Raw genomic sequence first — 25,973 nt, forward strand, 5'->3', positions numbered from 1 at the left:
ATTTTACTCTTATTCAATCAATTAAATCCTGGCCTACTAAGCAAAATGAGAGACTCACCTCATTGTCGGACTCCACGAGCACCTGATCATATTCACTAAGGGCTACAAGGAACATTATGGAGGTGACATTTTCAAAGCAGTGTATCCATTTCCTCCTTTCCGATCGCTGCCCTCCTACATCCACCATTCTATAAAAGAGGAGAGCAATAGTTACTTGCCAGTGACAACATGACATTAAAGGGGTTTTCCGAATTATTTAAAAAATGTGCTAATATATGAGGGAGTCATTACTTACCTCACAGATCCCCATCGTTGCAGCGCCGCCGCTTCTGTACCTCCCAGCCGATGCGTATTGACATAGCTGCAGTGATTATGTGCTTGTATACCCACATGAACGCTGCAGCCACGTCAATAAACAATGGCAGGAAGGAACGGAGTCGCTGGAACCACAGGAACCTCTGAGGTTAATAATGGCCCTTTGGCTAATTTAGGAGGGATGCAAAAAAAATTAAATTTTTACAATAACTCGGAAAACCACTTTAAGTGGTCATCTGCTTGTTGAGAAAAAAAAACAAAAAAAAAACCAAGAACCTCACACCACTACTCAGCTTTTTAATACCCGCCGATCGAGAGCTTTGGTGGTTCCCCGCCAGTCTTTGTTTACGAGCATCAGCTTGTGAAATACTTACCGACATGTTCTTTTATAACTTTTTTTTCCAACAACTGACCCGTCGTTTTGCCGGAAGCAATAGCGTAGTCGACACAAGAGACAAAACGTAAACCACGGACACCGGCTCCGTCACCGTTGAAATCAATGGATTGGAAACGGAAACCCCTGGTTTCCATCGGTGTCAGTTTGTGTCTGCTCAGGGTCCCTGTTCTGATGGAAACCTTAGACGGAACGTCAGAACAGGACCCCAACGCAGATGTGAACAGAGCCTAACTCAAGTGGGCACTCTTTGCTACGTATTTACGTATTTTTATCCAAACACATTATGTATCCTTTTCAGAGTTAAGAACTAGTTTGGTAGGCAATAAAAATGTAGTATAATAACGAGAGAATACTAACCATAAGTTCATCATAAAAATTGCTGCCATTTTATGGCTGCTCAAGAATTTTGTCATTTTTAGGGGGGAGTTCACACTGAGATTTTTGACACGGAAACCACGTCAGAAAATGCGCCAAAAATGCCTCCCATTGATTTCAAATGGGAGGCGGAAGCGGTTTTTCCCACGAACGGAAAAAAAAAGGGACATACCCTATCTTCGGGCGTTTATGCCTCTGACCTCCCATTGATCTGAATGGGAGGCAGAGAAAGCTTATTTTGAGGTGGTTTTTTGCCCGCGGGCGATAAACGCCGTGAAAATCGGCGTGCCGACAGAGCAAAATCTGCCTCAAAATTCCAAACAGAATTTTGAGGCAGATTTTCCGCCTGCAAAAAACTCTGTGTGAACCCAGCCTAACACTCTTCCCACCACTGAGAAAGCTGAACTTGGTGTACGTTTTAACAAGATATCATTTTTCCACCCTCGACTTCATGCACTTTGTATGGCTATTAATATATTTCTCTAACTCATTTAGGCTAGATTTATTGTCTTGCATTATACCATGATGTCCATTTGATGTCACATTACTCACATGCTTTTTGAAGTTAGTCTATTGCACTTTAGCACTATTTTTGCATGTCTTCATACATTTGCACTTTAAATGTGACCTATGTGATTCTTAAGTCATATACTAGCATTTTATGATCTTGTTGAGTAAAGAGGTTGATTCATTACCTGTCTGGTCATCACTGCAATAGGGTCACCTCATTATTTGTGACCCTTATGAATGAAGGTATTTTTTTTAAAACATTTAGAATTGTTCGTCGGATGTGTTTCTTATACTTAAAGAGGCTCTGTCACCAGATTTTGCAGCCCCTATCTGCTATTGCAGCAGATAGGCGCTGCAATGTAGATTACAGTAACGTTTTTATTTTTAAAAAACGAGCATTTTTGGCCAAGTTATGACCATTTTTGTAGTTATGCAAATGAGGCTTGCAAAAGTCCAAGTGGGTGTGTTTAAAAGTAAAAGTCCAAGTGGGCGTGTATTATGTGCGTACATCGGGGCGTGTTTACTAGCTGGGCGTTGTGTATAGAAGTATCATCCACTTCTCTTCAGAACGCCCAGCTTCTGGCAGTGCAGACACAGCGTGTTCTCGAGAGATCACGCTGTGTCGTCACTCACAGGTCCTGCATCGTGTCAGACGAGCGGGGACACATCGGCACCAGAGGCTACAGATGATTCTGCAGCAGCATCGGCGTTTGCAGGTAAGTAGCTACATCGACTTACCTGCAAACGCCGATGCTGCTGCAGAATCAACTGTAGCCCCTGGTGCCGATGTGTCCGACACGATGAAGGACCTGTGAGTGACGTCACAGATCTGCACTGCCAGAAGCTGGGCGTTCTGAAGAGAAGTGGATGATACTTCTCATCAGAACGCCCAGCTAGTAAAAGTATTAAAAACGCCCCGATGTACGCACATAATACACGCCCACTTGGACTTTTACTTTTAAACACACCCACTTGGACTTTTGCAAGCCTCATTTGCATAACTACAAAAATGGTCATAACTTGGCCAAAAATGCTCGTTTTTAAAAAATAAAAACGTTACTGTAATCTACATTGCAGCGACGATCTGCTGCAATAGCAGATAGGGGCTGCAAAATCTGGTGACAGAGCCTCTTTAAAGACTATGTACGACTTTGAAGCACTTTTTTTATTTTATAAATCAATTGACTTTTGTTAAAAAAAATAAATTTTCTTTTACTTTTCAAGATACAGCTTTTACTTTTTCATATACACAGGACAAGCTTTTAGCCGAGCCGTCCGGTCAGAACTACTACTGGAATCGGTTCTGACAGATCGACACGGCTTCTATATATGCAGTATACATAGAAGTTGTATCTTATAAAGTTAAAAAAAAAACCACTTAATAAACGTCAATTTAAAAGTGTTTTTAAATCACTTAAAACATGGATTAAAAAATTATTATTTTTTTTGCTTCAAAAAGCATCTATATTTTGAGTACTAAGAATGTGCACGCTTCTCTTTTGTACGGTCGCTTGTTATGTGCCACAACGAAAATAACATATCCCCTAAACACAGGATAGGTAACAAACAAGTGGTTACTCCAGGTCGGACTGCTGACGCCTCCAGCGATAGCGAGAATGAGGGTCCTGTGTCCCCTGTTTGAAGTGGTGGACACGGGTGTGCAATACCGCTCCATTCATTATCTAAGGGACTGCCGGAAAAAAGCCATACCCGCAGTGATCACACGTGTATCACCTATCCTGTAAATAAGTAATGCTTTTCTTGTTGGATAACCCCATGAAGCATAAACGTCTTACACTATACAAACAATATTTCTACCTGAAGATGACGCTTTGTAAATCAAATGGGTATTCAATTATTCCTGTTGTGGGCACTCTGACCCTGAGCACATCTTGTTGGGAAGGCAGATATCCATGATCTGCGATGCGGTCCAGGTCATTAAGATAGCTATAAAGGAGACACGAGAAAACAAAACATGTCACAAAGATATCTTTACAAGCCAATACTTAGTCCTGTTTCATAATGCCACAAGCTCATTTATCATAAATGCCTTCAGCCTAGAAGAGGTTATGGTCGTATAATGAGCATGTGACAGACTAACATGGAAATGTGACTTTTCAGAAGAGAAGCAGTTTAAAACCGTGTAGTTGTATTAGAATAGAAGAGGACTGAATATGGAGACAAATCTGCCACATCACAAAAATGGATGAAAGAGGCAAGCATCCGAGACAATATCAAGAATAAAGGACACCTGTCCTTGTTCGTCTACAGGCAGTTTTTACAATACAAATTAGTACTTACTATTTAGTAGAATCAGACAGTTGATATTCCCGTCTCCTATCATAGCACTCTTGTATCCCAGGGTCATTCCATAAATATTTTATTGCATCTACGTAAGGGTTCTCAAACGTGGACACCTTCTCTATGTCAACTTCCCGAATTAACAGTGCATGGCCCTTTAAAAAACAAAACAAAACAATTAGTATAGTAAATACGACAAGATATTCCGGAACTAAATTTAACCCCTTCTTGCACCAGAACGGATCGGTAAGTCCTGGTGCGGGGGGGTTAAGTATGGAGCGGGCTCACGCGCAGATGTTGCTCCTTATGCTGCGGGTGTTAGTGCAGGGTGTCAGCTGTAATACACAGCCAACGGCCAGGAACAGGAACAGTGACCGCAGCATCTAAGCCATTAAAAAAAAAAAAAAAAAAAGGGGGGTGCCAAGGTGTGCCTTCTTTCTGCCTCGGTTACAGAAGCCTGTAAAAATTACAATGCACTGCAATACATTAGTATTGCAGTGTATTGAACCTGCAATCTGCCGATTGCTAGTTCAAGTCCCCTAAAGGGTCTAATGAAAAAAATTAATCAAAGTTTTCAGTAGTGTAGCAAAATTGTATTTTTTTATAAGTTAACATATCTGGTATTGCCGCGTGCGTAAAAGTCCAAACTATTACAATACAGAGTTAATTAACCTTCTCGTTAAACACTGCAAATTTTTTTTTTTTTAAAACCAACCAAATTGCTGTTATAAAAAAACAGAATAAAAATAAAATAAAAATCACATGCACCCCAAAAAAGACTACAGCTCCCCCTGCAAGAGATAAGCCCTCACACCGCTCAATTGACGGGAAAAAAAAAAATGTTGGCTCTCAGACCATGGCAACACAATATTTTTTTTTTTCAATAAATTTTAGTTTATTTATGAAAGTGTTAAAACATTAAAAAAAAATAAAAAAATTTGGTATTGCCGTAATCGTACAACCCATAGAATAAAGTGAACATGTCGTTTTTACTGCACAATTGACGTGGTAAAAATCGAAAACCCCTCAAAAAATGGCACAGTCGCAGTTTTTTGCCCATTTCAGACCACAAATATTTTCTCTTCAGTTTCCCAGTACATTATATGGTACATTAAATGGTGACACGAAAAACTACAATTTGTTCCGCAACAAACAAGCCCTAGTACTGCTGTGTCGACTAAATAAAAATAAAAAAAAATTGTAGAAGGAAGGCGGGAAGGAGGAAAAAAACAAAAATTGGCTGTCATTAAGGGGTTAAATTGGATATTTCAGATTACTCAACATGATTAATAAAAACATTAGTGAAACTGGACATCAGAAATATTCCAAAATACTCAAGACTAACTAAATTGAAAGGGTTTCCCAGGGTTATAGAAAAGGGTCTGTTTATTTCCTAGAAATAGCGCCACTCTTGTCCAAGTTTTTGGCATTTGATCTCAGCCCCAATTACTAAAAGATAGTCCATGAACAAAAGTGGAGTTTTTCAAATCCTGGACAACCCCATTAACTGTAGTGTGCATTAGGATTTATCCCTGATACAGATGTGTCCTCCCTTAACCTGGTCCCACCTCTGTTCGTATTTTTCAGTCAGGATTTAGTTGCTGCAGCATTGTATTCAACAAAAAAAATAACAGATACATGACGGAAACATAACTAAGGGCCTGTTGCCATCTGCATTCAGAATTTCCATTGCTCTGCTCCGTTGCATGACACCATTGGCACCCGATGGAACCCATTGACTTTAATCGGTTCGGTCAGGTATCCGTCATGGTGTCCGTTGCTTAACCGCTAAAAATATTGTGACCACGTTATCCGCAGCGGGTGCCAGCTATAATATAAGCCGCTTAACCAATTAATATGATGTGTTCAATCGCGACCGCAAATACTAAGTGGCTACAGAGGTGGGTTGCCATGGCAATGGGGGCCTAACAAAGGTCCCGAAGCTTGCCATGGTAATATTCCTATTATTGTATAACTGACAGGCAATCTCTAAGGTTGTACCTTAGGCACAGTCTGACAGGCAACTATATTGTACGGGTCGAAAGGATTACGGCGATACCAAATTTATAGTTTTTCTATGTTTTAGAAATCTTACAAAGAAAAACATGAATTGTTAAAAAAAATTATTTGTTTTATGTCGCCATATTCGGAGAGCCATGAGTTGTTTTTTTTCCCCATTGATTGAGAAAGTGAGGACTCATTGTGGTTTTTATTAGTACCATTTTGGGGTACATGTGACTTTGATAATTTTTAATTCCATTTTTTGTGAACCAAAAACACGCAATTCTGGAGGTTTCATTTTTTATTTTACAGCGTTTACTGTGCGGATTACATATCATTATACTAGAATAGTTCAGAATTTTATGTACGCGGCTGTACCATTTTTACCAGATATGTTAATTATTTTTTAGTTTTTTTACAGGATAAATGGAAAAATACTCCTCCTTGGCAGCAGACACGTACATGTATGTGGCATGTCGCCAAGGAGTCAATACATTCTATGTACCCCATAATAGTACAATTAAAAAAATACAACTGGTCCCGCAAAAACCAGTCCTCATACAGCTACGTCAAAGGGAAAAGAAAAAAAAAAGTGTTTCATTATTTAATTTAGATGCATTGGGACAATAAAAAAAAAAACAAAAAAAACTAAATTTGGTTTTGATTAAGCAGACCATACATTGGGTATTTCACATGGCCTTTTTCTGAATGACTTGTATCAACACTAAATCAAAAAATCCCATAGAAGGAAGCCCAAAAAAAATTAATGGCTTGTAGTTGACGATTGGTCTGTGAAATAAAAATTACAAAGTCGCCGATCGATATGTGCCTTGATCTGTGGCCTGGTCTGGGCTTTTATTGATAGGATTCAGATCTATCGTTTGGAATGACTGATTTCACACAACTACACCCAACAACGACCAAAAACATCCAGCATGGTTGATCAACTTTTCCAGATATCTTTCTTCAGTTGGCATCTGTTACGCTTAGGGCTTATTCAGACGAATGTATAATACGTCCGTGCAACGCGCGTGATTTTCACGCGCCTCGCACGGACCTATTTTAGTCAATGGGGCCATTCAGACAGTCCATGATTTTCACGCAGCGTGTGTCCGCTGCGTAAAACTCACGACATGTCCTATATTTGTGCGTTTTTCGCGCATCATGCACCCATTGAAGTCAATGGGTGCGTGAAAATAACGTGCAGCACACGGAAGCACTTCCGTGTGATGCGCGTGATTCGCGCAACAGCAGTAAAAACTATGAATGAAAACAGAAAAGCACCACGTGCTTTTCTGTTTAGAAACATACAGTGTCATAATGAGAGCGGCTGTTGCGCGAAAATCATGCAGCAACGCATCATATGCTGCTGACACACGGAGCGGTTATGTACCTTTTGCGCACGCAAAACGCCACATTTTTTGCGTGCGCAAAACGCACACGCTCGTGTGAATCTGGCCTTATTCGTGTCACGAAATGGCTCGACAGTCGGCAGAAAATTATCTAAATTGGCATTCTTATCCATACAAAATCTCAAGTATATGGCCAGCTTAAAGAGGCTCTATCACCACATTATAAGTGGCCTATATTGTACATGATGTGATCGGCGCTATAATGTAGATTGCAGCAGTATCTTATTTAGAAAAACAATCATTTTTGACGGAGTTATGACCTATATTAGCTTTATGCTAATGAGTTTCTTAATGAACAACTGGGCGTGTTTTACTTTTTGGCCAAGTGGGCGTTGCACAGAGGAGTGTATGACGTTGACCAATCAGTGTCATACACTTCTCTCCATTCATTTACACTGCAGATAGCGATATAGCTATATCGCTATGTGCAGCCACATACACAAACACTAACATTCCTGCAGTGTCCTGACAATGAATATACATTACCTCCAGCCAGGACGTGATGTTTATTCAGAATCCTGACCACTTCGCTAATACAATCCCGACACTACAGCACAGCAAGCGTAATCTCGCGAGATTACGCTGTAAACTGTCATTTCAAACAAGATTATGCTTGCTGTGCTGTAGTGTCGGGATTCTGTTAGCGAAGTGTCAGAATTCTGAATAAACATCACGTCCTGGCTGGAGGTAATGTCTATTCATTGTCAGGACACTGCAGTAACGTTATAGTGTGTTTATGTGGCTGCACATAGTGATATAGCTATATCGCTATCTGCAGTGTAAATTAATGGGGAGAAGTGTATGACGCCGATTGGTCAGCCTCATACACTCCTCTGTACAACGCCCATTTGGTCAATAGTAAAACACGCCCAGTTGTTCATTGAGAAACTCATTAGCATAAAACTAATATAAGTTATAACTCCGTCAAAAATGACCGTTTTTCTAAATAAAAACCGCTGTTATCTACATTACAGCACCGATCACATCAAGTACAATATAGGCCACTTATAATATGGTGACAGAGCCTCTTTAAGATTTATTTCTATTCATATTGTCCGTAAACTTACTGTAGCTGACATTAATGTCCAAATATTTAGGTTTTAGCTTGTTTTCATACCCTAAGCACTGTAGGATGAAATGAGCAGTGAAGCAGTACAAAGTAAATAAATCCTTTGTAAAGAAGGGAAAAGATACCACTTGAGAAGGACATAAATACATATGGCAGTAAACAAAAAGGAACTGTGCCATAAATCTCTGTGACCGCAACGTGCAAGGGCAAAATAACACATCTGAGACATTTTATTTGCCAAGAAAGAAGTTCTATAAAACTGTAAACAGGGAAAGATCAGCCGATTAACAAGCAAACACTCATTTAGCGGCTGATTGCATCTTTTATGGGGCCAAAAAAAAAAAGGTCACCATTCGGCAGTACAGCTCCACGTGTAAACAGGGAGATGTGCTGCCGACATGATGGTAATGCACAGGGACAAACAATTGTAGTACTGATCATTCGTCCCAATACTTAACAATCATTGATCCATGTGGAGCTAACGAGTGCTGATCTATGAGCTGTATTGTCAATTTGTGCTTGTTAAAGTCGATTAAACATGGGCAATTTCTGCCTGTGTAAAACCACCTTTAGGCTGGGTTGCCATGGGTCAGATACGCTGCGTAAAAACTATGCAGCGTATCCGACCTGAAACCCACAGCACATTCCGTTCCGGAAAACGTGAGGTTTTTCGGATGGAATTTCCACTGCGGAAAGCAGAGTAGGGAAAACAAACAAACATTCATACTTACCTCAGCCATTGTCATGGTGACACGTTCCTCCTTTGCCGGTCGGTCTCCCTGGTTGACGCTGCAGGGAACATCATCACAGGAGGCCGGGCTGGAGGAAGCAGCAGGGAGTTCTGGATATATATATATATATATATATATATATATATATATATAAATATTTATTTTTTTAAATTTATTTATTTTTTTCTTTGAGTTGCGATTTGAGGCAGAATCGCTGCGATGTCACTGCATAAGTCACAACACTTGGCTATTATTTACAGGTTTTGCAACCCTATTGAATTCAATGGGGAAAACCCGCAACAGAAAACGTAACATAAATTTACATGCTGTGGATTTAAATTCTGCACCGCAGGTCAATTAACGTTTTCGCAGATTTTTTTCCCCGCAGTATGGGCATGTGATTTTCTAAATCACTTTGCAGCTACTGTCAATCCTGCAGAATTTCCTAACAGAATTCCGTTGTGGAAATTCCGCAGAAGAAATATACTCGAAGATGACAAGGTAACAAATGCCATGTTTTAAGGCTGCTTAACCGCTTAATAACGCAGCCTAGTTTGGTCTTTAACCCCTTCAGGTAATAACTTCGGAATGCTTTTACCTATCCAAGCGATGCCGAGATTGTTTTCTCGTGACACGTTAGACTTTATGTTACTGGCAAAATTTGCTCGATACATTAAGTATTTAATTGTGAAAAACACCAAAATTTAGCGAAAAATTGCAAAAAATAGCATTTTTCTTAATTTAAATGTATCTGCTTGTAAGACAGATAGTAATACCACACAAAATTGTTGCTAATTAATATCACCCATATGTCTACTTTAGATTAGCATTGTTATTTGAACATCCTTTTATTTTTCTAGGAGGTTACAGGGCTTTGAACTTTAGCAGCAATTTCTCACATTTTCAAGAAAATTTCAAAAGGCTATTTTTACAGGGGCCAGTTCAGTTGTGAACCGGATTTTAGGGCCTTATATATTAGAAACCCCCGATAAGTCACCCCATTTTAAAAACTGCACCCCTCAAAGTATTCAAAAGTATTCAAAACAGCATTTAGAAAGTTTCTTAACCCTTTAGACGTTTCACAGGAATTAAGGCAAAGTAGATGTGAAATTTTTACATTTTTTTTTTTGCAGAAATGCATTTTTCATCTATTTTTTTTTGTAACACAGAAAGTTTTACCAGAGAAACGCAACTCAATATCTATTGCCCAGATTCTGCAGTTTTTAGAAATACCCCACATGTGGCCCTAGTGCACTTATTGACTGAAGCACAGGCCTCAGAAGCCAAGGAGCACCTAGAGGATTTTGGGGCCTCCTTTTTATTAGAAAATATTTTAGGCACCATGTCAGGTTTGAAAGGCTCTTGCGGTGCCAAAACAGTGGAAATCCCCCAAAAGTGACCCCATTTTGGAAACTATACCCCTTGAGGAAATTATCTAGGGGTATAGTCAGCATTTTGACCCCGCAGGTTTTTTGCGGAAATTATTAGTAGACCGTAAAAATGAAAATCTATATTCTTTCAAAGAAAATGTAGTTTTAGCTAATTTTTTCTAATTTCCACAAGGACTAAAGGAGAAAATGCACCACTACATTTGTAAAGAAATTTCTCCCGAGTAAAACAGTACCCCACATGTGGTCATAAACGGCTGTTTGGACACACGGCAGGGCTTAGAAGGGAAAGAGCGCCATTTGGCTTTTGGAGAATTTGCAAAGCCCCTAAGCGACCAAAACAGTGAAAATGACAAAAAAAGTGACTCCATTTAGCAAATTACACCCCTTGAAGAATCCATCTAGGGGTGTAGTGAACATTTTGACCCTCACAGATTTTATTAGAATTGGGCAGTGAAGTTAAAAATAAATCTTTTTTTTTCCAATAAGACGTAGCTTTAGCTCAAAATTTTTCATTTTCTCAACAAATAGAGGAAAAAAAACCCCCCAACATTTGTAAAGCAACTTCTCTAGAGTACGGCAATACCCCATTTGTGGTCATAAACTGCTGTTTGGGCACAGAGTAGGGCTCAGAAGGGAAGGAGCGCCATTTGCTTTTGGAGTACAGATTTTGCTGGATTGGTTTCTGGGCGCTATGTCGCATTTCAAAGTCCTTGTGGGACCAAAACAGTGTATCCCCCTCCCCAAAAGTGACCCCATTTTGGAAATTACACCCCTCAAGGTATTCACCTTGGGGTGTAGTGAGCATATTAACCCTGCAGGTGATTGCCAGAAATTGGTGTGCACTCTATGTTGCAGAGTGAAAATGGGATTTTTTTTCCATAGATATGCCAATATGTGGTGCCAAGCTTGTGCCACCATAACAAGACCGCTGTCTTATTATTATGCTGCGTTTCCCGGTTTTAGAAACACCGTACGTGTGGCCCTGATCTTTTGCCTGGACATTCGACCAGGCTCAGGAGTGAAAGAGTACCATGTAAAATTAAGGCCTAATTTGGCAATTTACAAAGTATTGGATCACAATTGCAGAGGCTTTGATGTGAAATAATAAAAGAAACCCCTGAGAAGTGATCCCATTTTGGAAACTGCACCCCTCAAGGCATTTATTAAGGGGTGTAGTGAGCATTTTCACCCCACAGGCCTTTTCCATGAATGATTGCGCTGCGGAAGGTGCAAAGTAAAAATTTAAATTTTTCCCTAGATATGCTATTTCAGCGGCAAATATGTTGTGCCCAGCTTGTGCCAATGGAGACACACACCCCAAAAATTGTTAAAAGGGTTCTCCCGGGTATGGTGATGCCATTTATGTGGAAGTAAACTGCTGTTTGGGCACACTGTAGGGTTCAGAAGGGAGGTAGCGCCATTTGGCTTTTGGAGCGTGGATTTTGCTCGGTAGTAGTTTTGTTTGGAGTCTTACTGGTGTTTCCGTTTATAATGTGGGGGTACATGTAAGCCGGGCGGAGTATATATGGGGCATAGTCAGGTGGTATAATAATGGGGTAAAAAAAAAAAAAAAACAATAAAATAATCCATAGATATTAGTTACGCTGTGACACAAACCTTTCTGCACAGGCCGGTGTCTCACTAATAAATGGTCCTTACTGATTCCTTTTTTGGTCCACACTCGGCACCTTTGCAGTTTGGGGAATTTTGCTGGGAAAGTGTTGTCCTGGTATAATATGGGCACCCTCGCTTCCAGCAGATATGTTTGGGCCCTCCCCTTCCTGGTTCCCTAATTTTAGGGGCCTTGATAATTTGCCACTTGAAACAGAAGAAATGTTCCCCTCAGGTCGGCACAACTGCATATTTTTTCTTTCCTAACTTATTGGAGCCTTAACTCATTTTATTTTTTCATAGACATAGTGGTATGAGGGCTGTTTTTTGCTGGAAGAGGTGTAGTTTTTATTGGTACCATTTTGGGGTACATGCGACTTTTTGATTACTTTTTTGGGAGGCGAGGTGACCAAAAAACTGCAATTCTGGCATCTTTTTTTAGTTCTTTTTATACAACCTTCACCACGCGTTATAAATTACATGTTACCTTTATTCTGCGGTTCAGTCCGATTCTGGCGATACCTAATTTTTAGCACTTTATGTTTTACAACTTTTTGCACAATGAAATAACTTTTGTAAAGAGAATGTCGCCAAGTTGTGAGAGCCATAACTTTTTAATTTTTTCGTCGATGGAGTTGTAGGAGGGCTTGTTTTTTGCGAGACGAGTTAGTTTTTATAGGTACCATTTTTGGGTACATGCGACTTTTGATCACTTTTTATTTCAAGTTTTGGAAGACAAAGTGACCAAAAAATAGCAATTATGGCAGTATTTTTTAGTTTTTTTTTTACGGCGTTCACTGTGCGGAATAAATAACATAATATTTTTATAGTTCAGGTTGTTACGGTTGCAGCAATACCAAATATGTATGGCTTTATTATTTTTTTCAATAATAAATGACTTGATAAGGGAAGAAGGGCGATTGTGTTTTATGTTATTACTTGACTTTTATTGTATTTTTTTTACACCTTTTTTTTAGTCCCACTAGGGGACTTGAAGGTCCAACTGTTTGTTTGATGTTCAAATACATTGCACTACCTATGTAGTGCAATGTATTAGAACTGTCAGTTGTTCACTGACAGCAAGCCGATCAGGCTCCGCCTCCGGACATGGCCTAATCAGCTTCCGTAATGGCAGATAGGAAGCCATTGTTAGGCCTCCTGTTGCCATAGTAGCAGTCGCCAACCTTGCCATCGCATGGCAGGCTGCAGATTTGATACAAACCACTCTCGCATTTGATCGCTGCATTGAAGGGGTTAATGGCAGGAATCGGAGCTAGCTCCGGTTCCTGCCTTTACAGTGGGATGTCTGCTGTAACATACAGCGGACACCCACTGCTGATGACGCTGGCTCAGCTTCTGAGCCGGAAGCTGAGCCGCCACCATCTTTGGAAATTAGAAATTTTCTAAATTGAAATGTATCTGCTTGTAAGACCGATAGTTTGAGTAAGTTCACACGTAGGATAAATACTGCAGATTTTTAACGGTCGTCACATGGACATTTACTACGGTCATCTGAATTCAGCCTAACGGTATAGTGAGCATTTCAACCCCACAGGTTTTTAGCGGAATTTCCTAGAATTAGGCCGTAAAAATTAAAATCTACATTTTCACACAAAAAGTAGTTTTTGCTCCAATTTTTTTCATTTTCACAAGTAAGAAGAAAAAGCAGCCCAACATTTGTAAAGCAATTTCTCCAGTCTGGTAACACTCGATATGTGGTGATAAACTGCTGTTTGGACCCACAGCAGGGCTTAAGAAGGGAAGGAGCACCATTTGACTTTTAGAGCTCAAGTTTTGCTGGAATGGTTTTCGGGTGCCATGTCGCATTTACAAAGCCTTGAGGGACCAACACAGTGGCGACCCCCCCAAAAGTGACCATTAGGGAAGCTGTACATCTCAAGGAATCTAACTAGGAATATGAGCATTTCGACCTCACAGGTTTTTTGCAAAAAGTATTGGAAATTGGCCGTGAAAATATAATTTATTTTTTTAAACTAAAATTTTGAATTTCTTCATTTTTTTCAAGGGATAAAAGAGAAAAAGCACCCCAACATTTGTAATGCAATTTCTCCAGAGTACGGCAATACCCCAGATGTGGTCATAAATTGCTATTTGGACACACGGCAGGGCTCAGAAAGGCAGGAGCGCTAGTTAGCATGCAGATTTTGCTGGATTGTTTCTTGGGTGCCATGTCGCATTTGTAGAGTCTCTGAGGTACCAGTACAACTGATACCCCTGAGAAGTGACTCCATTTTGGAAACTACACCCCTCAGGGCATTTATCTAGAGGTGTAGTGAGCGCGGATGTTGCTTTGTAGTAGTTCTGTTTAGGGTTTTACTGGCATCTGGCATTTCAGTTTATAATGTGGGGGCATATGTAAGCTGTGCAGAGTACATCAGGGTATATGTAAGCTGTGGAGGAGTACATCAGGGGATAGATAAGATCTGAGGAGTACATCAGGGTATACGTAAGCTGTGCGGAGTACATCAGGGCATAATAAGGTGGTAGAATAATGCAGTAAATACATAATAATCCATAGATGTGTGGCCAGTGTCGCACTGATAAATGGTGCCCGATGATATCCCCCTTTTGAAACTCACTTGCAAATTTTATATCGTCGTATTTTGAGAACCAGACTGTTAATTTTTTTTACACTGAGCGGTGTGAGGGCTTATATTTTACGGGATAATCTGTCGTTTTCATTGATACCATTTTGGCGTAAATGCAACTTTATTAATTCTAATTGTCTTTTATGGTGTTCACCGGGGGAACTATATCATATTTACCTTGTTCTGCGGGTCGATACGATTACGGCGATACCAAATGTATATATTTTTTGTATTTTATGGCGTTTGCACAATAAAATTTAAGTAAAACAAAAAAAAGGGAAGAAAAGGAATTCCATGTGAGCTCTATGGTGGATAGGCGGTATACTTTTACGCAGAGTATCCGCCCAGTGTGATTATACCCTAATAAATTCAGAAATAAATTTAGAATAGAAAAAAACTCAATTCTCTTATGTAAAAATATCTCAACTATATGGAGACATATGTACTATTATGTATGTATTACATATCAGTAGGATGTGCAAATAAAGAGAATACGTTAGGATTTTATGCTGCACTGTCTGATTTCAGCGCTTAGTCTGTCACTTAGTAATGTTCAGCAGTAGGAAAATGTACATATTACAATTGCAGCGCACGGCTAGCGCTGCAGCAATTGAATCCAATGATATTCCTGCTCGCCCACCCTTCAGCCTCTGATGTACACATTTCTCCCTATACACAATAACAGAGAAAAAGGTCAATCAGTGGCTGAAGGGTGGGGGAATATCAGGAATTTCACTGGATTCCAGTGCTGCAGTACTGCCACAACGTTTCGAGTTCAACAAATAACGTCTCCTAGACCACATAACATTACTAAGTGACAGACTAAGTGCTGAAATTATCGTGTCTGTCTCTACTATGTGCTGCCCTCAGACATGGCAGAATAAAAACGTGACAGATCCCCTTTAAAGAGGAACTGTCACTAGTTTAGTAATACACAATCTCCAAGCTAATCTAATAGGCGCTGTCACACTGATAATGATAGTGAAAATTGCGTCCCAAAAAGTTTAGAAAAAAAGCTCATAACTTTTCAAATAAATATGCAAATGAGGCTATACTAGACAAGTGGGTGTCAACAGCAGTGATTCTCCTGAGGTGGAGATACCTCACAGCCTCTGACGCTGTCCTATCAGCCGTTGGTTTTGAATTCTTTGATTTTTATTGTATTGGATGCCAGGGGTTTGGTGCGTGCAACGTTTCGGTCAAAGGACCTTCGTCAGGCACTTGTTCCCACTGGTCGCTGGTGTATCCAGATGTACGGCGCTGTCATCAGTATGGCGGATTTCCAAAAATAAGCGGAAATCCGGCATACTGATGACAGGGCCGTACATCTGAATACACCAGCGACCAGTGGGAACAAGTGCCTGACGAAGGTCCTTTGACCGAAACGTTGCACGCACCAAACCCCTGGCATCCAATACAATAAAAATCTAAGAATTCAAAACCAACGATTGTGTGCCGAATACTTTTTCTAAATACGATTGGGTTGGGACCCTATTCGTGCACCTCCTCTGGTCTAGTGCACTCTGAACCAATCTCTAGCTGTCCTATCAGCATGAAGAAGCTTCACATAGTGTAGTAGACAGAGGCTGGAGGTAGGGCTGGGCGTTTAATATAATTAATTCGCCCTCAAGGACTCGCATGATTCTGTTCCCTGCCATTAACCCCGAAGATGCCACAATCTGATTGGGCACCATTTATTTATTTACCACATTATTATACCCTCTAATTATGCCCTGATGTACTCCGCAGAGATTACATATGCCCCCACATTGTAAACTGAAATACCAGTAAATCCCTGAGCAGAACTACCAAGCTAAATCTGCGCTCCAAAAGCTAAATGGCGCTCCCTCCCTTCTGAACCCTACAGCGTGCCCAAAAAGCAGTTTACGTCCACATATATGGCATCGCCATACCCAGGGGAAACAGCTTAGCAGTTTACGAGATGTGTGTCTTCGGTTGCACAACATATTGTGCATGAAAATGGCATATCAGCGGAAAATTGCAATTTTCACTTTGCACCATCCACTGCGCATTAATTACTAATGGAAAACCATCTGTGGGGGCAAAATGCTCACTACACCCCTTAAAATACCTTAAGGGGTGTAGTTTGCAAAATAGGGGTCACTACTTGGGGGTTTGTTTTACTATTTGACCTCAGAGCCCTGCAATTGTGGGCCAATGCTGTGAAAATCACCAAAATGGACCTCAAATGCGCATGTTGCTCTTCACTTCTGAGCTCTGTCATATGTCAAGGGAAATGAAAAATGCCTTGAGGGGTGTAGTTTCCAAAATGGGGTCACCTCTTGGGGGCTTCTACTGTACTCTGGTACCTTAGGGTTTTGCAAATGTGAGATGGCACTCAAAAACCAATTCCGCAAAATCTGCATGCCAAATAGCGCTCCTGCCATTCTGAGCTCTGCCGTGTGTCCAAACAGCAGTTTATGACCACATGTGTGGTATTTCTGTACTCTGGAGAAATTGCTTTACAAATATTGGGGTGCTTTTTCTACTTTATCCCTTGTGAATATGAAAAAATGTAACTTTTTAGTGGAAAAAATATTGATATTCATGTTTACGGCCTAATTCCAATAAATTCTGCAAAACACCAGTGGGGTCTAAATGCTTACTAAACCCCTAGATAGATTTCTTGAGGGGTGTAGTTTGCCAAAATGGGGCACTTTTGGGGGGTTCCTACTGTTTTGGTCCCGCAGGCACTTTGCAAATGTGACATGTCCAAACAGCAGTTTATGATCACTTATGGGGTATTGCCGTAATTGGGAGAAATTGCTTTTCAAAAGTTGGGGTGCTTTTTCTCCTTTATGCCTTGTAAAAATTGAAACTGTTGACATTTTATTGGAAAAAAATGTACATTTTCATTTTCACGGCCTAATTCCACTAAAGTCAGCAAAAAACCTGTGGGGTCAAAATGCTCACAATACCACTCGATAAATTCCTTGATGGGTGTAGTTTCCCAAATGGAGTCACTTTTGGGGGGGCTTCCACTGATTTGGCCCCTCAGGGGCTTTGCTAATGCGACATGGCACCCGAAAATCATTGCCGCAAAACTTGAGCTCAAAAAGCCAAATGGTTCTCCTTCATTTCTGAGACCTGCCGTGTGTCCAAATAGCAGTTTATGACCACTTATGGGGTATTGCCGTAATCGGGAGAAATTGCTTTTCAAATGTTGGGGTGCTTTTTCTCCTTTATGTCTTAAAATTTGCTGGAAATAGATCACTCTGTGTAATGAATCTATATAATATGTGAGTTTCACTTTTTGAATTGTATTACTGAAATAAATTAACTTTTTGATGATATTCTAATTAATTGCAAATGACTAATATATATATATATATATATATATATATATACACACACATACATACACATACACCTACATTTAGGTCCAGAATTATTTAGACAGTGACAAGTTTTGGCATTTTAGCGGTTTACCAAAACGTATTGAATTTACAGTTATGTAATCAATATGGGTTAAAGTACAGACTAGGAATTACAGCTCTTTAATATGTAGCTGCCTCTTTTTCAGGGGACCAAAGGTAATTGGCCAATTATCTCAAAAGCAATTTTTGTTTTTTTAATCAAATACTTTTTATTGAACATTTTCAACAAATACAGAAACATACACAAAAGAACTCCCCCCCCCCCCCCAACCAATCAGCCAGAAATGAAAAAGGACAGGACCATTACATAGACACAGGAAGTTCTCGCCACGCAGGGCAGATTATATTATAATATATATATATATATATATATATATATATATATATACATACACACATACACAATATATATATACATATACACAGTTACAGTATGTATCATGTGACCATTAGCCCCCCATTTGTCAAAGAGCAACTTAGCATATACCAGCATAGACATATTTTGCCCCCGAGATTCCTCCAAACAGCCACATAACATTATGACACAAGAACACATTTACAGCAGGCCTCCATCATCCCACCCCCTATACACTAGGAACAGCAGTGAGACACAAGCCAGACTATCAGTGTCCAGCCAAGACACCCATAGTTTGGTGAATTTAGCAGACGCTGCACGTTTAAGAAAAACAACCCTTTCATTAAGCAGCAACAGGTTCACCTTTGTTATAAACTCTTGCTCGGTCGTCGGAGAGGGCTGTATCCAATGCTGCACAATTAACTTTCGAGCCACATACAGCAGTCTCCCTACAGCCACCTTCCCGTGTGAGTCCAGAGGCAGCCCATCTACAAAACCCTATGTCGGGTCCCTGGGACCCGACATAGAAAACACCCTCCCCACAATTGCCAGGAGACCGGTCCAGAACAGATCCAGTTGCGGGCAATCCCACAGCATATGGAGGAGATCAGCAGGCTCCAGACCACATCTCGGGAAAGTAGCATTAGGTCGAAAACCAAAACAATGAAGCACCACCGGCGTTTTATAGACACAATGTAATATATACAACTGAGAGAGTCTACCACCCTCACTCAAAGAAACATTGGGAACAGCCTCCAGAATAGTAGACCACTGGTCCTCATCAATCCCATGTATATCCCGTTCCCATTTACACATAGCAACTAAAGGATATCTATCCAAAAATTTAGACAAAAGCAGCTGATACACCCCCAATATAACTCCTTTTGTATTACCAGAAGGACCAAGGATTTGAATAAGAGTGTCCTGCTGTATAACCACCGAGGACTGGGAGAATTGTGTCTGAAAGGCATGCCTTAATTGTAGATACCTGTAAAATCTACTATGGGGGATATGCAAGTCATCCTGAAACTGCCGAAAGGATTTAAAGTCAGGTTCACTAACCAATTGGGATACCCTCGTAAGCCCCAACTCTATCCAGTATTCCAAACCATCTAGCGCAAGAAATTCTGGGAGCTAACCATTCCCCCATAAGGGAGTATATTCCGTGTGACCCTGCACCCCTTGTAGATGTTTAGCTTTTCCCCATGTTTTGTGGCTAAGGTCTAACGTTGGAAACACAGATCGTCTACCCGAGAGACGACCACTCTCAATAGCCTCTAACAACACATCACATGTCAAATGATACTGCAGTATCGATGCCGAAGCCTCCTCTCCTACATGTGTACCCCATCCCTTGAGAAGTTGACACTGCACAGCCAGAAAATATGTCCAGGGGTTAGGGAGGGCAAGCCCCCCGAATCTTTGGGCCTCTGCAATATTTCAAACCTCAATCTAGGGTGACCTCTGCGCCAAATCAAATAACGAAAAAGAGCATTTATCCTGTGAAACCTATTGAGCGGGATCCACACCGGTGCATTGTGTAATATGTAGAGCAACTGCGGCATCAGTATCATTTTAATAAGGTTCACCCTACCCACGACAGAAAGACAGCTTGCACCATGCACCAATCTTGCCTTTAAACTTCTGTAGTAAAGGAGTCAGGTTAAGATCTTCAAAATCAGACACTCGCCTAGTCACCTCAATACCAAAGTAGCGAGTCTGCTCAACACATTGGATCATGTTCCCCGTTCCCACCACAATTACAGGTAAGGGATCAAGCGGGAGCAATGCCGACTTTTGCCAGTTAATAGTAACACCAGAGGGGCATCCATACTCATCAACCAGAGCCATAGCCACCATCAGGGAGGGTCCAGTATCACCCAAAAATAGCAACGCATCATCTGCGTACAACGGAATTTTGTTTTCATAGCCACCGTACTGAAACCCTTTAATTTTAGAGGAGAGTCTAATCGCAGCAGCCAGGGGCTCAATGGCAAGGAGAGGCGAGAGCGGACACCCCTGTCGCGTACCCCTATAAAGTGGAAACCTCTCAGATAGGCTCTCATTTGCTCAAATTCTAGCCGTGGGACTATAGCACTTTGACCCAAGAGATGAAAAACGGACCTATCTCCATACTAGCAAGTGTGTGCCACAAATATGGCCATTCAACACTGTCGAATGCCTTGGCAGCATCCAGCGAGGATGGCCCTATTACCAGGATTATCCGGCGGAATCTGTAAGCCAAGAAACAGCCATCGAAGATTTACAGACGTTGCTTTCCCAGGCATAAATCCGGTTTGATCAGGGTGAACAATAGAAGTAATAACCTTATTTAATCTATTTGCCAAGGCTTTTGCAAGGATTTTAACAATAAGGAGATAGGGCGATAGGACTCAGGGAGCGATGGGTCTTTCCCCTCCTTGGGCAGCACTACAATAATAGCCTCCTGCATAGATGCCGGGAGAAAACCAAGCACTAAAGACTCTTGGAGCAACTCTAGAAGGCGGGGTAACAGTACCTCCTCAAACCTTTTATACACGTCTGTGGGCAAGCCGTCCACTCCCAGGGTTTTTTCATTAGCCATACCTCGCACAGCCTCCTGCAATTCAACAAGACTAAGAGGGGCATCCAATTGGACCCTAGCCTCCTCAGTTAATGTAGGCAGTCTAGCCGCATCCAGGAAACTCATGATGTCTGAACTAGTAGGAATGACCTTGGAGGAATACAAAGCAGCATAGAAGGACTGCAAAATTCCCAAATTACCCAGGACATCAGTAAGCAAGTTACCCGAACCATCAGTCAAAGCACTAATATGTGCCGAGCCGCGCTGAGCCCTAGATATCATAGATAACATGTGGCCAACCTGCTCCCCCTCCACATAGAATCCCTGTTTGGCAAACTGTCTCTTTCTATCAGCCACCTCCAGGAGGTGAGTCTTCAAACAAGACTGGGCTTGCTTCAAGCATTCACTAGTATCCGGTGTCGGGTTAGACATAAAAGCTACTTCCGCAGACGTCACATCAGCATGTAGTGTGGTGTCCACAGCCTTAGACTTAGATTTAGTAATATTAATGGACTTAATCACCCCTCCCCCTTAAATAGGCCTTCATAGCCTCCCATACTGAATACACCGATGCCGAACACACATTCAATTCAAAATATTCCCCTAACAAACGCGGGACCTGGTCCCCATCATGCATAATAGGCAGCCAGAACGGGTTAAGTTTCCACAGCCAGAAGCCGCTATATCCTTCCCTTAGTGCCATAACAATCCGTAAGGGAGAGTGGTCCGACAAAGACCTAGGCAAATATTCAACTTCCTTTATCTTGGGGCACAACACAGGACAACAAAGGGGCAGATCTATACGAGAGAACGACGCGTACGTCGAGAAAGCAGCAGGAAAACGGTCTATCCAGCTGGTGTTTGTCTCTCCATACATCTATAAGGCCAACTTCTGCAATAAGTACATCGAAAGGGGTACGCTCCGACACCACAGGTGGGGCAGCCATATGACATCTATCCCAGGCCGAGTCAGCAACATTGTTAAAGTCCCCCACCAACATACACGGAGTCCCAGTATGCAGGGCCACAAATTCCAACACCTCTTTCAGCAGAACCGAAGAAAAAGGAGGGGGAATATACAATGAGACAAGCACAAGGAGCTGCTGATCAAGTTTACAGAGGAGACACACACAACGACCTCCCTCATCAATGCACTGAGCAAGACACTGGAATGGCACATCCCTATGCACCATAATGTTCACCCCTCTAGAATTATTAGAGTAAGTAGCATGATATGCAGAACTTATCCAAGGTCTCTGCATGAAATCAACCTCATCAGTAGTGAGGTGCGTTTCCTGCAAACAATAAATAGCAGGGGGACATTTTAACATAAATCTAAAAACACCCCCATGTCTTTTAGTAGCATCAGATAACCCTCTGACATTCCAGATAATTATAGTTGGCATAGACATATTTCACACATGTAACATTAAGATGCAGTATGTACAGCTTCATTTCCCTTCCCGTCCACCACTCAGTTAATTTAAAGGGAAGGTGTCAGGATTTTTTAATTCTTTTTATTATATTGCTTTTAATAAAATATAAACAAACATTTTATTTATTAGTGTTGTCACGTTCTAATTTTTACGGTGTTCAAACTTTTACTTCTCTATGGGGGCTGCCATTTTTTTCATCTCTGTATGTGTCGATTAACGACACAGAGATGGAATACGGCACATACAACCCCATAGAGAATGCGAACGGGAGCCGTTCCATTCTCTGTAGCGTACGCCGTCTGCGTGGGAACGGCGAATGCGCCGCTCCCACACAGACCAAAAGGAATCTCATTCTCGGAGCAAAATCCGGCGCCATTTTCATGTGGACTGGAAGCCACTGCCGGACAGTAAGATGACGACTTCCGGCCGCGGCTTCCGGCCATATGTTCAGGCGCAAGGAATAGGAGCGTAGACCAGCGAAGGCGGCAGGTAATTTATGTTAGAGTATGTGATGTGTGTATTATGTTCATGTGATACTGTCTGCTGAGCCCTGTATCTAATCCCTCTACACTGTGCAGTCGCTCAGAAAATGACGGCACACTGTGTAGGAGGTTTGAAGATTCAAACCCTTCCTTCTCCTTGCACTAGCCAGAAGAACGGAGGGGGGATTGTGTGAGGACACTAGAGGAGAGTGTGTCCACCCCAAATTTTCAGCATAAATCAATGAGGTTGCTTTACCACAGTGACCATGCTGCAATTTTGGGAACTGCTCCCTCTAGTGCCCAGCACATGGAAATGTTATAAATTAGAATCTAATTTATATTTTCTGACTTGTGAAAAAATAAATAAAAAATTAAAACACAATGTGTAATCACTCAAATACTAATTGTTTAACTGAAAAAAAAAAATAAATAAATTCTAGCGACACATTCCCTTTAAGACAATATGGTCCAGCGCCTGTCCCCCCCCATACCGAAACCTTCCCACCGTACTTTTAACAATAGAAATGTACAACCCATAGAATTCGGCGTATACATAGCACATTACCCAATCTATGCAAACTGCAAGGAAAGGAGCAGCAACCACCCCCCCATCCCTTTTTTCCTAGGAGGGGCAAAGACCCCAGAGGAACTAAAAGGGAAAACACAACCACATTACGGTGCACTGAAAATAAATCAAACAAATAAATGAAGGCAGTCAGACAGGCCAGAAACCACCAAATGCCTGATAAACATCACTCCAGGAACACAGCTCAAGTGTCAGGAGGCACCTTCTCCAAGCGAAGTTGTCCTTCATGTGGATACAGCCATTGCAAGGCGTTTTTAGGATCCTCAAAGAAATGAGTACTGGCTAGGTCCGCAACTCAAAGTTTGGCGGGAAACAGCATAGAGTAGACCACCTTTAGGTCTCTGTCGCCTTTTTATATCCAAAAAACGAGCCCGTCGTTTCTGCACATCAGCCTAGTAATCCGGAAAAACAGATATTTTACATCCATTAATGCTGAGCTCCGTCATATCCCGATCACCACGAAGCAAAACGTGTCCCGATCCTTAAAATGAAGCACTTTAGCCAGAATTGGACGTGGCAGACGCCCAGGCGGCAGCGGCCTAGTGGGGACGCAATGAGCCCTCTCAATACCAAATTTAAGGAGACAAGACATCCTTCCCGAATTGTTGTAGAAAGCAGCCTTCAATAAAATCTTTAGGAATAGATCCCTTGGCTTTCTCAGGGACCCCAATAATGCGGACATTGTTGCGCCTAGATTGGTTTTCCAGGTCATCCACCTTAGCCCACAAAGCCATGGAATCCTGCATGGCTCTCCTAGAAGATTTTTTGACTTTGAGCATATCATCCTCCAAAGTCGAGGTTCTCTCCTCCACCTCAGTGGTACGTTCAGAAATTTTGTGAACGTCCTGTCTGAGGACAGATTACTCTTGCCTCATGCCCCCCACCTGCAGTGACAGTGAACTGATGGCAGTATTACATTTAGAGAAGGGATTTAATCACATCACGCAGCGTGGGCTCACCTGAAGCCACTCCAGGGCTCACACGTGCTTCATGGAATGAGAGTTGCAGAGGCAGCGGCTCCAGTGCTGTATTAGCAGTGTCCTGCTCAGAAGACAGCTCCGTAGAGTCTGATCCCCCCTGTCGGTCATAAAAAAGTATTCAGAAGTATAAAGCCTCGTTCACATCTGCGTTGGGGTCCCGTTCGGACGTTCCGTCGAAGCTTTCCATCAGACCCTGAACAGACAAACCAGAGGTTTCCGTTTGTCACTGTTGTGCACCGGACCTGTCGTTATGCCGGAAGTAATAGCGTAGTTCACCACTGAAATCAATGGTGATGGAAACGGTAACCTCTGGTTTGTGTCTGTTCAGGGTCCCGTTCTGACGGAAAGCTCTGACAGAACGTCAGAATGGGAACCCAACGCAGATGTGAACGAGGCTTTATACTTCTGAATACTTTTTTATTGACAAATACGATGCACATGTAGGCACGTGTGTGTAAATATTTAGGCTGGATTCAAAAGAGCACATTACGTCCGTAATGGACGGAACGTATTTCGGCCGCAAGTCCCGGACCGAACACACAGCAGGGAGCCATGCTCCTAGCATTATAGTTATGTACGACGTTAGGAGTTCCTGCCTCGCTGCTGGACAACTATCCCGTACTGTAATCATGTTTTCAGTACAGGACAGTAGTTCCCTGGAGAGGCAGGGACTCCTAGCATCGTACAGAACTATGATGCTAGGAGCCCGGCTCCCTGCAGTGTGTTCGGTCCGGGACTTGCGGCCGAAATACATTCCGTCCATTACGGACATAATGTGCTCGTGTGAATCCAGCCTTACTGTTAAAAACACACTTTTTTTTTTAACGTAAGTGAACGCTTTGCGTTTTGGCGCCAGCAGAGGGGTGGGTTAGGTCGGTTAAAACGTACTTATTTTCTTCTACAAAAATGGAAATTAAAATGCATTTGTTTAATGTATGCAAAGGCTTATGTTTCCATACGTCAGCCATTGACAATGTAAAACAAAACAAGTTTTTTTTTTTGGGGACTACGTTTCATTTTTCTAATGTCTATGGATACACCATGAAATAACTTTTGAAAAGGTTTGAATAACTTTTTTTCATATTCAAAGGTATACGGTCCGCATAGAGCAGAACCGTGATGGGAACAAGGCCTAAATGGTACATGTGTTTTAAAACCAAAATTAGGTCATGCTGGGTCAGAGGTTAATAGCAAGAGAAACATTGGAAAAAATTAGGAGAAAAATAAAGAGAACCAGCCTTTCCCACAATGACTAAGGGATAAGCTCTGGCAGCACTTTCTACATTTGATGCTCTCTGCTACAAATCTACTTTCGAGCGCTCCTCGTCGTCATACACCGACGGGATTGTTGCTTTCCCAGTGGAATCGATTAGTCATCACTGCAATGTGGGTTTAGGAGATAGATAAGAATGGAAATGTAATTGACCGCAGTGTATCCACAGCGTTCACCG

General features: G+C 41.6%; 1 protein-coding gene across 3 annotated transcripts in view; it reads right to left on the bottom strand.

Moving 5' to 3' along the window:
* Positions 1 to 25,973, bottom strand: part of LOC142652678 (guanine nucleotide-binding protein G(q) subunit alpha) — a 149,576-nt gene that overhangs the window by 39,291 nt on the left and 84,312 nt on the right. For all 3 annotated transcript variants that reach the window (XM_075828339.1, XM_075828353.1, XM_075828345.1), the window contains 3 exons: positions 3,899 to 4,053; positions 3,416 to 3,544; positions 59 to 188 (listed from right to left, as the gene is read on the bottom strand). In XM_075828339.1, coding sequence (XP_075684454.1) covers positions 59 to 188; positions 3,416 to 3,544; positions 3,899 to 4,053 — 414 coding nt within the window. The remainder of the gene's footprint in view (positions 1 to 58; positions 189 to 3,415; positions 3,545 to 3,898; positions 4,054 to 25,973) is intronic.

Source organism: Rhinoderma darwinii, chromosome 1, assembly GCF_050947455.1.
Source record: "Rhinoderma darwinii isolate aRhiDar2 chromosome 1, aRhiDar2.hap1, whole genome shotgun sequence".
Taxonomy (NCBI): Eukaryota; Metazoa; Chordata; class Amphibia; order Anura; family Rhinodermatidae; genus Rhinoderma; species Rhinoderma darwinii.